This window comes from Hoplias malabaricus, chromosome Y (assembly GCF_029633855.1).
Source record: "Hoplias malabaricus isolate fHopMal1 chromosome Y, fHopMal1.hap1, whole genome shotgun sequence".
Taxonomy (NCBI): Eukaryota; Metazoa; Chordata; class Actinopteri; order Characiformes; family Erythrinidae; genus Hoplias; species Hoplias malabaricus.
This window is the reverse complement of record NC_089820.1, coordinates 64,089,708-64,105,134: the sequence shown is the minus strand read 5'-3', so window position 1 is coordinate 64,105,134 and position 15,427 is coordinate 64,089,708. Positions and strand designations below refer to the sequence as shown.

At 40.7% G+C, this 15,427-nt stretch overlaps 2 protein-coding genes across 3 annotated transcripts; both read right to left on the bottom strand.

Moving 5' to 3' along the window:
• Positions 1–195: 195 nt before the first annotated feature.
• Positions 196–8,605, bottom strand: LOC136678294 (NAD-dependent protein deacetylase sirtuin-2-like). Of its 2 annotated transcripts, none has more exons than XM_066656295.1 (16): positions 8,532–8,605; positions 7,865–7,911; positions 7,043–7,094; positions 6,845–6,955; positions 6,681–6,722; positions 6,413–6,519; positions 5,934–5,990; positions 5,379–5,447; positions 5,177–5,306; positions 5,018–5,080; positions 4,500–4,555; positions 4,312–4,388; positions 4,152–4,203; positions 2,739–2,806; positions 2,588–2,654; positions 196–1,642 (listed from the first exon to the last, which is right to left on the bottom strand). In XM_066656295.1, coding segments are annotated over exons 3-16 (1,053 nt in total). In that variant the 5' UTR covers positions 7,044–7,094; positions 7,865–7,911; positions 8,532–8,605; the 3' UTR covers positions 196–1,489. The 2 variants fall into 2 exon arrangements, with proteins under 2 accessions (XP_066512392.1, XP_066512391.1); XM_066656294.1 differs by lacking the exon at positions 8,532–8,605 and adding an exon at positions 8,219–8,342.
• A 955-nt stretch (positions 8,606–9,560) lies between these two features.
• Positions 9,561–14,240, bottom strand: LOC136679727 (distal membrane-arm assembly complex protein 2-like). The gene is made up of 6 exons (XM_066658393.1): positions 14,176–14,240; positions 12,231–12,418; positions 11,992–12,072; positions 10,884–11,023; positions 10,508–10,670; positions 9,561–10,006 (listed from the first exon to the last, which is right to left on the bottom strand). Exons 1-6 carry the CDS (start codon positions 14,191–14,193, stop codon positions 9,811–9,813), a joined length of 786 nt encoding a protein of 261 aa, XP_066514490.1. The 5' UTR covers positions 14,194–14,240; the 3' UTR covers positions 9,561–9,810.
• Positions 14,241–15,427: the final 1,187 nt, after the last annotated feature.

Below are 15,427 nucleotides of genomic sequence, written 5' to 3'. Positions count from 1 at the left end.
TTCCAGTGGAACTATATTTTGTTCCTCTTCCATCACACACCACGTAAAATAAATGTTTCCTTTGTTTACTTCAATATCTGCCCCAAAATCTCAGTTTTATGATTATGACCGAATATTATTTACTGTCACTTGTCAACGAAAAACAGGATGAATACTCTGTCACTCATATTCCTCCTTTATTGTTTTATTCCCCCTCTCCGTAGCTCAAACCCCCCATTGGACAATCAGAGACCTACATTTCACTCACCACCAGGCCAATGTCCTGCAGATTAATGAGACGACTGTTTGGAACAAAGCCTTGTGTCTAAAGTTAAAAAATGTACAAATATTTAACATTTTTTCCTGCATTGTTCAGTGTAAGTCAGCGTAGATACAGGGTCTCAGGGTGGGTGGAAACCCATGCAGACACAGCGATAACACACCCCACTCCTCACAGACAGTCAACCAGACTGAATCAGACCATCATTCCTGATGAAAAAGATATGAAAAGAAACTACTTTATCATGTACTGTTTATTCCTTGTGATCGCTGTTCACACACAGCTTTACTTAATGACGCTCCTTCTTACTTTTTTCTGTATAGTCATGCCATAGAAATCCATAACATACCAAAGCCAGCAAAATTAGAGAAACTGCAAATGAACTCTAATTATTAGACGGCTTGGTATATACATTATATTCAGTAAAGGCATAAAACAATAAAAAAAAACTTTTTTAAAACAATACCATAAGAAAGTAACTACTGTAAAGAGGGGGAGGAGTATTAGAGTAAACTCCCCAGGTCTAGCTTTAATTCTTAGGCATTTATAAAAGCAGTAAAACAGCTCATTATTCAAAGTAAATATCCTCATATACGTACAAGATGAGTTAGTGTGAGGCCATAGGGAACAGACTATAATTCAGTATTAAAACAGTTGTTAAAGGCCTGATGTTTTTCTCTCCCCAGCGCAGTCACAGGGAAACTTCATTCATTGTTCGTTTGGAGATGAAAACAGAATAATTCAGTAGTTTGGAGTAACATGGTGACTCCTGGATAAATACCAGCTCGGATTTCTGTAAAGTGGTGGTAATAGGAACCAGGGCTTGCAATGTTTACAAACGCACGCTACGACTACGACATCTTATGGTTATGTTAATTATTGAGAAATCATATTTATTTTAAGCAGAATTTTGGAAAATATGGTGGACGTCCCCTGTAAAGGAGGGCCCATGCATAATTTTGCAAATTCCCTAAGCCTCCCTCAACTCTGTGAGACTTCGGCCTAAAGCTCTAACGCAGTCCTGGAGTTCCTTAAGTGTTAACAGAAGATCATCTTAAATCTAATGTTAAGACTCTTCTGAACCTGTAGGAAAACAAACCTCATCTGTTTTGGGTGTGTACCAGCTTCAAAGGGACAGAAAACTAAGGGTAAAGTAGACTCCAAGTGCAAAAATGACCGTAGTCAGTGTCGTATGGGCAGTCCCTGGCTGGTGTTTCACTTCCCCATTGGTCACTCTGTCTTGTCACTCTTGGTGGCATCAGGCTCTGCCCCTTTAGCCTTCTCTGCATTCCCAGAGGTCTGATCGGCCTTCTCGCCCTTCTTTTTGAAGTCTTTGCTGTCGATCAAAGCATGTTCCTGCTTCACCAGCTCCTCCAGCTCTGCCTGAGAGGAAGAAAAGGTGGGGTAATGATACAACGCTGTCATTTCTGTCATTAATAAACCCCAACTTAAATTGAAATAAAGTATATCAGTCACTTTTTGTTGTGTGTAGAAACAATCCAGTAACATTCTACTTAGTGACCACTGTTTCTCACAAACAGAACTCCTTGTTCATGGTTCCCCTAAAAGCTGTTCTTCTAGCCATCAGAACCGTTCAGCAGACACATATTTCCGGTGCTTCGTTCTTATTTAAAACCTCATTTAAAAGTTATGTTCTACAATAAAACAGCTGAAATGTGTAGACATAGTATTATAACTGTTGATCCAGATATTTAAAGTTGTTTTGTGTTCTTGTTATTTTGTTCCTCTATATTTCAGTGTAACTGTGAATTAGTTGAATGTGTGTGTGTGTGTGTTGCCCTGTGAAGGACTGGCGCCCCCTCCAGGGTGTGTTCCTACCTTGCGCCCAGTGATTCAGGGTAGGCTCTGGACCCACCGTAACCCTGAACTGGATAAGGGTTACAGATAATGAATGAATGAATGTATGAATGTATGAATGAATGTATGAATGAATGAATGAATGAATGTATAAGTCTCTCGCTCAAAGGTCCCTCATGATTGGTGCACAGTTAGAGAATGGAGCCCATTGTATTCATGATTCATGTTAGTAATCCCCTAACCCTTCATCAGTGCTCAGATTAACATCAAAGAACAGAGATGTGTAAAATTTTATCCTGAAGCATTATCCTGGCTGTGGAAGAGCTCACGTCCCGTGACCCGCGTGAAACTGAGCAAAATAATAATTTTAAATAAATAATAATGCTGTATTCTGTTTTTCAAAAACTTTCAAATAATCGTGTGCTGCGAGAGACACCCTCAGCTCCCTCTGAGCTGTAATTCTGTTATTTGTGTGGGTGGGTGTTTATGTCAGATTTTTCTTTCCGTTACCTTCCAGCCGAGCAGCTCTGCTAAAGCCAAGCAGCCGTCATCGCATGTGCTCAAGTGTGCTACATCCCTATAAACAAGACACAGGCGAAATCAAACCATAACCATTACCAAATCCATATTTCCTGAGCAGGACAAAGCAGAGACCACTCACCTGTAAGCTTTATTGGAATCAAAATCCATTCCTCCTCCAAATCCCAGTAATCCCATCGGAAAATCCGACTGTCACACACAAAAAAGAAAAGAAACAATATAACCAATATAACTTAAGTGTTGTCTTTACATTTAATATTCTTCTTCATCGTTGTTAACATCTGCTAGTCACAATAAACGAAAAATCTTTCACCATTCGGATTGGAGCCCATGTGATTCCGAAAACTCCACAGTGATTGTGTGACTTTAAACTGATGGCTGTTATTGGCCTCTGCTGTGGTTGACTGTGTCTCATGCAGTAAACAGCCCAAGCTTAAACACTCACTAAAACTTCCGCGTGAATCCAGGAGCAGTCAAATGTTTGAACATCTTTTAATTCAGAGTTCTTTCTTTTTTTTTTTTTAGTATTTTCTACATTGTAATTAAATATGGAAGACATTTAAACTATGAAGAAACATGGGATTAATTATTAAACAAAAAAAGTGTTAAACAAACCAGAATATGTTTTATACTTTTTTTTTATACTGTAGAAAATAATCTACTCTTGCTTTGATGAGAGCTTTGCACACTCTTGGCATTCTCTCAATCAGCTTCATGAGGTCGTCACCAGGAATGGTCAATATGCTCTCTGTGTCTGTGTGGGTTTCCTCCAGGTGACTGTCTGTGAGGAGTGTGGTGTGTTCTCTCTGTGTCTGCGTGGGTTTCCTCCGGGTGACTGTCTGTGAGGAGTGTGGTGTGTTCTCTCTGTGTCTGCGTGGGTTTCCTCCGGGTGACTATCTGTGAGGAGTGTGGTGTGTTCTCCCTGTGTCTGCGTGGGTTTCCTCCGGGTGACTGTCTGTGAGGAGTGTGGTGTGTTCTCTCTGTGTCTGCGTGGGTTTCCTCCGGGTGACTATCTGTGAGGAGTGTGGTGTGTTCTCCCTGTGTCTGCGTGGGTTTCCTCCGGGTGACTGTCTGTGAGGAGTGTGGTGTGTTCTCTCTGTGTCTGCATGGGTTTCCTCCGGGTGACTGTCTGTGAGGAGTGTGGTGTGTTCTCTCTGTGTCTGCGTGGGTTTCCTCCGGGTGACTGTCTGTGAGGAGTGTGGTGTGTTCTCCCTGTGTCTGCATGGGTTTCCTCCGGGTGACTGTCTGTGAGGAGTGTGGTGTGTTCTCTCTGTGTCTGCGTGGGTTTCCTCCAGGTGCTCCGGTTTCCTCCCATGGTCCAAAAACACATGTTGGTAGGTGTGTGTGTGTGTGTGTGTGTGTGTGTGTGTGTATCGCCCTATGAAGGACTGGCGCTCCCTCCAGGGTGTATTCCTGCCTTGCGCCCAATGATTCCAGGTAGGCTCTGGACCCACCACGACCCTGAACTGGATAAGGGTTACAGACAATGAATGAATGAATGAATCTGAAATTCAAGAATGTAAATAATCATCACCTGTCCTGTCTTCTCCATGTTGATGAGGAGGCGAGGACAGCTATTTGGAACTCTGAGGGCAGAAGAGGACAGACAGAAGAAATTTGACATTAAAATTCATGCGAAAAAACAAACCTAAGCTTCCAGTTTTTCCATTCACACTGTGGTCTGCATTTCTCACCTGCTCACAAGAGATGCAAACGGCTGAACCTGCAGAGAGGTGCCCATGACGATGAGGAGATCACAGACGGGGAAATCCTGGAGTCGGTAAAGAAGAGAAAGACCGAATTAACACAGAGTATAGCAGAGTATTACAGTAAGTGACACTGTTAAGCACATCAAACTGCACTCACTGTTTTACTTCCTCACCTGTTTCATGGAGCTGAAGAACCGAGAAGGAAGATTTTCCCCAAAAAATACAATATCTGTCAGGAAGGAAAAAAGGTTTTAATCAGCAAGGGTTTAAGCCAGTAGCTTATTTCAAGGCATTATCAGATACAGGACCTTAAGGGTAATATTGGTATGAGATTATAAACTGGGCAGCAAGGTGGCACTGCAGCTAGTGTTCACTGCTTTGTGTCAAATAATTCTGGGTGGGCTCGACCCCCCGTGACTCTGACCAGGATAAAACACTTAATCTTATTAGTTCCATTTAGCAAGACTAGAGTAACATGAACATTAAATCTAACATTAAATCCACTCTAAACAAAACAGATAACACATCACTCTTCACACTGAAATTCACAAGATATACACCTGAGAAAAGTGGTATTCACATTTAAAACTGTTCTGAAATCACGACAAAAGAATATTACCATAATACAATTTACTTTAATAGTCTCTGTGTTAAATACAATAAAAATGACATAAATAGAGGTTAACCTCACCGGGTTTCACCAGATTGTTACAGGTCTCACACTTTGGGATCTGGTCATCTGAGAAGATTTTTTCTGTGGGTTAAAAAACATTCAATAAAATGTTTATTAAAATTCAAATTAACTGTAACAGCTATAGCTCCAGTTAAACACAAGGAAGAGAAAATTAACCTTTCATCCATTCCAGGGTGTATTCTTTCCGGCAGAAGATGCTTAAACAGTGGGAAGTGTGGAAAGTACCGTGGGCTTCAATCAAGTCCTCTCCTTGCAGCCCTGCCACTCTCTCTAACGTGTCGATGTTCTAACAGATTAAAAAAACTGGATTAAATGGCACTTGCTTCAAAATGTGTTTAGAGGACAGACAGAAGCTCACCTGAGAGTAGCAGCGCCGCAGCAGGCCTTTATCCTTCAGCATTCGTATAAAGTAGTGACACACTGTGGGCTACAAGAAATAAAAACAATATGTTGAACATAAAATGAAGTACAATACAGAGGTGAACACTGGGGGTATCAGCTTTAAAGGTAGTTCCAGAGATTTCCATCTTATGTTTGATGCCTGAAAGTGTTGTTCTGAGAAGAATGGCCATTTATCAACAGTGACAAGCGTTACTTGCTTTTTGGTTCAGAAACAAAACCAAACAAATTCTTTATCTTTCTCCTTTTGCCCTTTCTTCACTTAGCGCTCTCTGACCCTTCTCTTATACCTGTCCATGACTCCTACGCCAGGTGTTTCACATTAGGACAACACTGTCAGGTGATCAGAGCCAGAGTGAGGGAGAGGAGTTATGATGGTCTCAGAATCTGTGAGCGAGGCGTAAGTGAGCCCCTGCAATTAAACCAAATACTCAAATGGTTTAATTCCAAACTGTTGGCATCTTTACTCAGGGCAGGGTCTTACTGCTGATATAATGGAGCGTCTCAATCCTACCTTGAACTGTCCTGGGTACAGCTCCCTGGCCAAAGCAAAAAATGGCCCTGGATGTTTCTGATGAGGAGAAGGTGGGGGGAAAAATAACAGTAAGTAAAACTAATTTAAACAGTGAAACACACTGAAATTATTTTCCAGCATCTTCCTAAAATGAAAACAAAATCTCTTTTATATGTTTATAAGCATCATTAAGAGACATGAGATAAATGTAAATCAATCAGCTGCAGCATATTCTCACTGGCTCTAATAAGATGCTCAGTTACCGATGGTCAATTTGCATTTATTATACGTATGCAGCCAGTGCATTTCCATTTCTTTTTTACTGATGAACGTTTATGGGCCTCAAGCTTATGGGCCACACGTACAGAGAACCTGTGCTTTTATTTTTTGATTTGTTTCTGAAAATTGTTCATTTCTGAAACAAAAAATATGTGGACTATGAGATAACCCGGTTTTTTACATCAGAAATACACACAGACCTTGAAGTAGTCTATCTGAAAGATGGCCTCAGGGTATGGCAGGTTGTATTTCTGCAGGTTGGCGTAAAGACCAGTTCCTGGAGAGCGAAAGTCAGGAATGCCAGCCGCTGCACGCAAGCAAAGAAGTGTGAGAGTAAAAAAGCAGGCAATCAAGATTAATTCATCATGATACAAATAGTTATTGTGTATAATTATAGAATTATAGTTACCAGCAGCTTGCCTCGAAAAATAAATACATTAAAAAATATTTTAAAGACACCACACTCACAGGTTGATATCCCTGCTCCCACCATACAGATAATATTCTTGCCTAAAGACACAACAATGAAGACTGTGTTAAAAAAAAACTATTGATTTAAAGTCCTCTAAAGCACCACATGATTAGTGATGACATCACTGTTCATCAATAATGGACTCAATGGTAATACTTACATTTCCCACTCTGGATATAGTGAGCGACTCCTGCAAGGCTCAATTCATCTAGAACCTTCTCTCCAGGGCTCAGGCCCAGAGTCCGGGAGAAGAGATTACGCAGGAAGTCCACTAAAATCAGGACAGGACTTCATTAACGTTGGGCTAAAAGCTTGTGTTTTAGTTTTGTGGGCTGACGTCAGCAGGAGAGACACTTACTTTCACTGTCTCCAGACGCTTCACCCTCCTCACTGCTGTCATCAGAGTCTTCCTAAAGCGCCATCAACAAATTAATCCCAAAAAAAGACTCTTTTATTTAATACAACTTAACTAATAGATTCTGAAGAATGAAGCGAGGTTGCAAATGGTCTCTGTTTAATTACATAGTAACTGCACCCCACTGGTTTTACTTGAGTTTAAAAAATGGTCAGAAGTAGGAGCACTTTGGGAGGGGGGGGGGGGGGGGGGTGGTACGGTACTCCTTGGCACTCGACTGATCTGCTTCTCATTTTTATGAGCAGAGTGTAGGTGGGCATCACCAGGGGCGCTAACACTGGCTGACTAATTTGCAGAATAGGACACGCCTTTGTACTTCGGAACGATACGTTATCCATGACAATTAAACCAGAGGGTGCTGCAGAGAACTGACCACAATAAAAAATGTATTTTTATAATAATATAAAAATGTCTTTGAATGTTATGTAGGACTGATAGGCAGTACTAGTGAATAGTGTATATACATTGCAGAAATTAAATACAAGAGTATATTTCCCAATATCATGGTAGATTTTATACAACCTTTGCCATACCAAGGAACTAACATAACAACGTAATTCAAAATCAACTTATTATAGAAACAGTGTCCTGATTTGTGTGAATATGAAAACCATGGAGTATGGTATACTTGAATGGACATTGATAAAACTCTCTGAAACCATAAAATAACCATGGCAATATGATGGTCTTATTTGTTAAGCATATATATAACAATTATGACTAATAATAATTCAAATGTATGTAATTAAGGCTAGTGTTTAATACCTCCAGACCTGGTGTTTCAGTCTCTTCTTCTGCTTTTTTATTTTGCTCTAAAATACAAATAAACACATTTCTTGAGCTGGATTGTTACATGAATTTTGGTTCCACTTTAAATATTACATCCTCTGCACCATTTAAGATTGAACAGCATCATTTAGGTGTAAAAAAACCCTAAATCAATTGTCAAATTGTCCTAACGATGAAGAAGTGGTCTTCCCATTTAAACTCGCTGTTCCACCTTAAACACTGCTGTATTTAATGTGGCGCGGAGAGTTCGGAGAAGAATTTGGCGAACAAGCAACAACGGCGCAACTGTCATTTATCAGAATTATAGATGGATTATAAACTAAACACTACCTCGGGATTCAGACATCTATCCGCTTTCTTTGACCCGAAATAATTAAGTTTTAATGGAGAGTTGAAAGGTTCAACGCCTGTTTTTCGCCTCCTCTCCTTTAAATGGACAGAGGGTTTGTTGTTGTGCGCTGCATAAAGTGTCCGATTGGAAACAGAGTTCAGATATAATTCAGAAACATACACCGATCAGCCAAAACATTAAAAACCGTGTTCTAAAACCATTAGACCGTTCTATTTCTTCCCTCCATTGTCCACTACGGTTACTCTGTAGTTCGACAGTTACAGACTGTAGTCCATTTGTTGCTCTGCATACTTTGTTATCCTGTGGTCAGGACCCCAGAACCCCCCGCAGGAATGGTTTTGGTGGTGGATCATTCTCAGCTGCTGCAGTGACACTGACGTGGTGGTGGTGTGTTAGTGTGTGTTGTGCTGGTGTAGAGTGGATCAGACACAGCAGTGCTGCTGGAGTTTTTAATCCTAATCAGTGTCACTGCTGGACAAAAACATCCAGCTTTTGTTAGAACATATCTGTCCATTTACATTAGTATTGACAATATGTTTTGGACAATTCATATTATTGTGCATTTAAATGTGATGTGTTCACTTAGAAAATATACAAAAATATATAACATGACCAGAGCTGCTGAAAATATATTGTTGTGCATTTGGAAAGTCCTACAGGAAATTTGTATTAGTCACAATACTCCACTTAAAGAACTTTCCCAATTTTCTTCATCCTGTGGTTTAGATGTAAACAATTATTCAGATCATTCTCATGGCTCTGTTTCATCAGTAGTGTATTTAAAACAAGTCATTCACTTTGTTTACATCTCAACAATGACTATTCAGACTGTTTTATTTAATTCCCTTTAAATCAATAAGTGGACCCACACACACAAAAAGCAAAAACACCTTACCTCTCCTCAGAGTCGTCCTCCGTCATCTCCCACCACACACACAGCGTTCACACTCCATTATAATAAGGATTATAGGATTTACTGCACTCTGTACTAAATCTCTTACCTGCATAGACACAACACAACCGTACAAAAGAGGAGACCCTTACATTTTCACCTAATCAAAGACACGAGGACATTTAAATATTAATGCACATAATCACGTAGAGGTTTAGCAGTGTGGTCTACAGGTGCACACTATTTAATAGACTTCAGAAAATGATGAACAGCAGCAGCAGCCCATAAAATGCATGTGCTCTGTCACATATGCTGTAATTTCATGTTCCATTTCATCGCTGATCTGGGATTTTACAATCTTTAAAGAGAAGAAATAACATAATTTCACAAAAGAAACGAATGTTACACAGGTTTAAAATGTCAGTGTGTTGACCTTTTATTTATATTACATTAGTCTCCCCTTAATTACATCATAATTCCAAAAATACAGTGACGTTTGAGGAAAGTATTGGCAAAACATGTTATGACTGGAACCAAATCCAGCTGAGACCAGAAAGACCACACACCTTCAGTGGCTTAATAAATATTTCAGAATGTCCTCAATACACCGTGACATGAACCTTAAATACTGTGAATGTGGAAGTGAGCTGAATCTCTGCCCACAGTCCCGTCAGTGTTTTAGAGTTTCTCCATCTGAGTCTCTTTGCTGTGCCTCTGTAACTCCGCTGTCTTTGACTCCTCCGTGTATATGAGTCCCTGTTCATATGCTGCTCCCGTGATCTCGCAGTGAGGCAGCATCTCCTCCAGAAGAATCTGCACCAAACCTGGGTTCTTAAGCCGCGGGAGAGAGGACACATCCAGACGCCGCAGCTTCCTGCAGATTTTAACAGGAACAAAATGAGCTTGAGGTTACTTAGTGTACACTGCATTCTCAGAAGTGTTGGTACAGCCCTTCTACTGAGAGGAATCAGGAACTACCAAGTGGACTAAATGCTAACATAGCTTGAATTTGATCTCAGGCTTGAATTACTAAAATAAAATTATTGTTAATATAATCACAGTTTCATCTTATAATTCTTATTAATAATAATTTAAGCCTAAGTCAAGCCAGACCAATAGGAGAAGAACTGAGGGGCGCTCCTCCTGAAACAACTGTCCAATTCATCTTCAAGTTTTAGGGCTAAAGCAGAAGTTAAACATCAAACATTCAAACAAAAGCATTAACCATTTCCCGGGTCTGGTTTACTCAGGTTCTCTACACAACATTAGACTTATTCCACTACCAGATCAGAGTCCTTAGACATCAGGTATTTACACACATGATGCATCTCTACTTCGGTAGTGTCTCTAAAACAGGTCTGAAATGTGAGTGAACCTGAGGTGCTGCAGCGCTGCGAGACCACCCTCGGTGATTCGGGGACAGTGAGACAAATCCAACTCCTGCAGGTTCTCCCCAAAAACGTGCAAATGAGCGAGAAGCCAGTCATCCACCTCCACGCAGCCCTGCAGAGAGAGGGACCGCAGACCCTCCTGACTCACTGCAGAGAGAGGCAGAGGGAAGAGAAGAGAGAGAGGCCATGAATAATTAGCCATGACTCTAGAGGTCTCCTTGCAGTGAGAGCAGCGAAAGCTCAGGTTCACGCTGAGAGACTCTTTTAATGTACAGTACTTAATTATCCCTGACTTATTCTTTCAATGATACAGGGTTTATATTTCCTTGGTGTGACCCATAGAACTGAACAGACGTTTACCTATGTTCTCCAGTCCAGAATGGTTTATCAGTGTCCTGTTTAGATCAATCTCCTCAATCGTTAGCTCAGGTGTGTTTAGAAAGTCGAAGCTAAACTTCCCTCTGGGGTCCGGTCTAAACCACTCCGACTGGCCTTTAAACCTGCGGGTCAGACCAACAGAACACACACTTATTAATGACATGGTGTTATATAGTCATTAATGAACTATAATAACGGTATTCTACTGGAGGGGGCGCAGTTCTACTGAGGATCAGTGCAGCTGTGCTGATGTGAAGCAACAGCGCCCCCTCCAGTTAGATACTGTTTTATACAGCAGTCCTACAAGCGCCGTTTATTAGTAAACATAAACATTAATAATAATAATATTTATAATTAAAGTTGCATTTATATAGCACCTTTCTAATGCTCAAGATTGCTTTTCACACAGGAAGACAAAAAAGTGACAGGGGAAGAGGTCTGATACGCAGCAAAAACGAGGACTGCAGAAGTACTGAGAGAAGAGGACATCTACAGGGGTTGGACAATGAAAGTGAAACACCTGGTTTTAGACCACAGTAATGTATTAGTACGGTGTAGGTCCTCCTTTTGCGGCCGATACAGCGTCAGTTGGTCTTGGGAATGACATACACAAGTCCTGCACAGTGGTCAGAGGGATTTGAAGCCATTCTTCTTGCAGGATAGTGGCCAGGTCTCTACGTGATGCTGGTGGAGGAAAACGTTTCCTGACTCGCTCCTCCAAAACACCCCAAAGTGGCTCAATAATATTTAGATCTGGTGACTGTGCAGGCCATGGGAGATGTTCAACTTCACTTTCATGTTCATCAAACCAGTCTTTCACCAGTCTCGCTGTGTGTGTTGGTGCGTTGTTGTCCTGATACACGGCACCGCCTTCAGGACACAGTGTTTGAACCATTGGATGCACCTGGTCTTACTGGTGCAGTGTGCAGTTAATGAAGATTGTCCACCAGGCTGCTCCAGTTTAGCCCTGACACCTCCCACACTACAATGACAGGTGTTTCACTTTCACTGTCCAACCCCTGTATGTATTATATATTATATTGCTGACATTCAGTACATCACATTGTGATTTAACTGCAGGAGACTGTACCTGAAGGACCCTCCCAGACCCAGAATATAATAAGCTGCGGCCACATTGACGCCAAAATTCTTCTGTGTGTAACCATAGAACCTGCAAATAAACCACAGCATTACAAGCAAGACCACCCCTGGACAGAAATAGACGGTCTCTCTGAACAGTCTCTACTTCTCAAGAAAACTTCTCAACAGGAAATGAATCAGTAATTACCAGCAGAGCCAAAGAACACAATATAGAACTGAATTACTCACACGTTTTTTTGTCGAACCACTCGGTTCCTCATCCAGCTGTTCCAGCTGATCAGATGTTCTACACCGTGAAAGTACTGATTCAGCAGCAAAAGGAACTTGTTGAGGACTGAGGAAGGAGGCAGAGGACTGGAGGTGAATCCTCGTCTAACCACATGGAGATTTGTCAAGGCTAAACAGTGCCTTTTCAGCTGATGTAGACAAGGAAACAGGAAATTAAGTTAAAGTGGTAGTTTTGAAGAGAGACTTTAGTGTTAGGGCCCTTAGTCCCCTTGAATTTCCCCTGGGGATCAATAAAGTAAGTATGTAAGTAAGTAAGTAAGTAAGTAAGTAAGTAAGTAAGTAAGTAAGTATCTATCTATCTATCTATCTATCTATCTATCTATCTATCTATCTATCTATCTATCTATCTTAAAATAGCAACTAACAAAAACATCTATGATATGAATCCTCTGTCTGTTTTTATTTCACTAAGAAAAATGAAGCATTGTTGAATTCAGGGGTCACCAGGTGCTTTTGGCTAAATATATTTACTTGGTTACATTTCTAAAAAAATTATTTTCTACTGTGACACATCCATATGACGTACAGATCTCGTGTGCTGTAACCTACAGAGAGCTTCCTCACAACCCTACCACACCTTTAAGTCAGTAATATACGCGTTATTAGGTTCCATTAATAATTCATTAATATAAGAGTTGGGGACTGGAGGGGTCTGACCCCAGTGATTAAGACTTGAACCCCCACCAAAAGAGGGTTTTCCAAAAAAATGGGGGGGGGGGGGGGGGTCGAAACCTTTACATTTACAATAACATCTACAAATAAATTAAATATTAAATATTTAAATGTAAATATTACAATAAATGTATCCATATCTGTTAGAACACCCCTGCTCTGGACCATACCATTCCTTGTTATGTTTTACTGCACAGGCCAGAGAAGGCATTAGTGTATGTAGCTATCTATCTAGCTTTTTAAAAACACTTTACTGCCTTCAGGTGTAATGTATGCACCATTTTAAGGTGGAAGGGAAAATTTGAACAGGAACCTAAAACTAATCCTGTGGCTGTAGTCGTGAGGTATTAGCTGCGGCTGTGAGTAGTTCTACAGTAAACAGTACTGCAGTGGATCAATACACTGACGTAAAATACATGGCTGAGACACATTAGTTAACTAACGTTATTCACTAAAACAGAGTTTACTTCAGAGACTAACAAGAGCCAAACTTCCATCTTAAAGCATTCCACAGCTCTCCCCCTAACATTTCACACTGTAGATGCTGTATTGGTCCCTGTATGAATGGATGAGGCAGGACAAAAACCTAAGCTACAGTGACTTTCAGTGACATTATTCCCATTTATTCAGAACTAATTAACACATGGTTCCCGTGGAAGAGATTCTGTTTAATATGAATTTCATTTTCCAGGGCAAGAAATCTGCTGACCCCTTACTACAAAGGTTTTTGTGTGGTATGTGACACATTTGGTGGTGTAATGGATTTATCATTAATGTACTGCAGACATTACAGTAAACAAGTTGCGCTGTACTGGTTTCCCGTTAGAACCTGAAGAAAGATTTGACCCCTTCCTAATTGTCATTGTATAATTCACACCCTGATTATTATCCAACCCGTGTTTATCTCACCACACGGCTCTCTGTACACAGCGAGTGGTTTAGACCTGTGTGCCACATTGTCTGCGTATTACAGCAGGTTTAAAGTGTGTATTATAAAGAACATTAACAGGTTCCTCCTCTTTGTGATTGTGTTTTTTTTAAGAGTTGCTGCACTTTACAGACGGCCCCTAAGCCTGCTCAGCCCCAGCTGCTTTACATTAATCAGATATTTAGACCTAGCCTTTAAACGAAATAGCAATACGTTGTTTCTCTGTTTTATCATGACGTATATACACAGAAACAGAGAGAGAGAGAGAGTGAAGGGTATTCTCACCGACACGGATACAGCCATTACTGCACTCTTCTACTGCAACCGCCGAGGGACAAACTTGTACGTTTCAACGCGTTTCTGTTCAAGTGCTTGTATTCCACTAGGTAAACAGCAGGGGGCGCCAGACGAACGCGGAATCATTGAGGCACCGGAAATCAAGCCACTGTTTTATTTATTTTTTAGCCTTTGTGTTCAGGGGTGTAGGAAACATGAAGCTCTTGTGAAAATCAAACTCTGTTTAAGATTAACCTCTACCTTAGGTTTAGAAGAACGACCATACAGATTGAGCTCAGGGACAGTCGTTGTCAGAGAAGTGGACCTGGGACGAGTTGAAGGAACAGCGCTGTCTCTACCCTCAACATCCACGGCTGACATGCCCTCAAAAAAGACACCTAACCCCCCACTATATAAAACATGCAATTTAAATTAAATGTAATTAGCTGAAGTGTTTGAGGAAAGCAGAATACTCCGCTATTAAACAAAAACGCTTTTGTATTATTTTTTGTGATTTTTTTCGATTTTATTAGTGAACCTCATCTAAATGTGGTGATTTCCTCATTTTGCCAGTGGTTGTATGTAACTGTTTTGGCCTGGAGAGATGTAGCGGATTCTGCAGTGAAATGGAACATTATTGTGTAGAGCTACAGGAATATTACAAGGTGAAAGGTAAAATGCAAATAATTTTTTTTTTTTTTGTGATACACGGTGCAAATAGGAATGAAAATGCATGAGGCACAATCTATTAAAGAGATAAGAGATTAGCAATGAATATAAATAGAGTAAAACATAATAGAGATCTCAAATAAACACGGGATGTCAGAGCAGTGGTTTGCAGTGCAGAGGTGAATAATTCTGTTTATATTTTGAACTGCAAAATGTGCAAAAGACAGTGTGCAATTGTAATAATGCTGTAGAGTATTTGCAAAGACCAAAGAAATTGAGACTCTTCTGAAGAGGCACAGAGGCAGAGTGACTCTGAGGATGTGAATAACCTGCCGCAGGAGAGCACTGAGCAAGGCCAGGACTCGGAGCCAACTTTAAAAGTACATGCTGTGAGAGGAGGGATTACGTAACGCAGCCTTATGTGTGTGAGTGGAGTTCTCCCATTTGCCATGTCAGTGTTTCCTGTCTGATGTTTGGGACTCTTGTTGTAGGGACATGTTGGAGACATGAACGAGAGTTGGCTCACATTGCGCTGTGTGTGCACACATATATCAGCCCCTTAGGCAGTTAGTTAATAACCTTGGCTGTAGAC

What these genes read in the sequence shown, in the direction of transcription:
- LOC136678294 (XM_066656294.1), bottom strand. An exon ending in GATTCCAATAAAGCTTACAG is followed by an intron (nt 2,655 to 2,738) that starts GTGAGTGGTCTC and finishes TCTTGTTTATAG; the next exon opens with GGATGTAGCACACTTGAGCA. An exon ending in CAGAGCTGCTCGGCTGGAAG is followed by an intron (nt 1,643 to 2,587) that starts GTAACGGAAAGA and finishes TCTTCCTCTCAG; the next exon opens with GCAGAGCTGGAGGAGCTGGT.
- LOC136679727 (XM_066658393.1), bottom strand. An exon ending in GTGGTTCGACAAAAAAACGT is followed by an intron (nt 12,073 to 12,230) that starts GTGAGTAATTCA and finishes GTTTATTTGCAG; the next exon opens with GTTCTATGGTTACACACAGA. An exon ending in GGTCTGGGAGGGTCCTTCAG is followed by an intron (nt 11,024 to 11,991) that starts GTACAGTCTCCT and finishes TCTGACCCGCAG; the next exon opens with GTTTAAAGGCCAGTCGGAGT.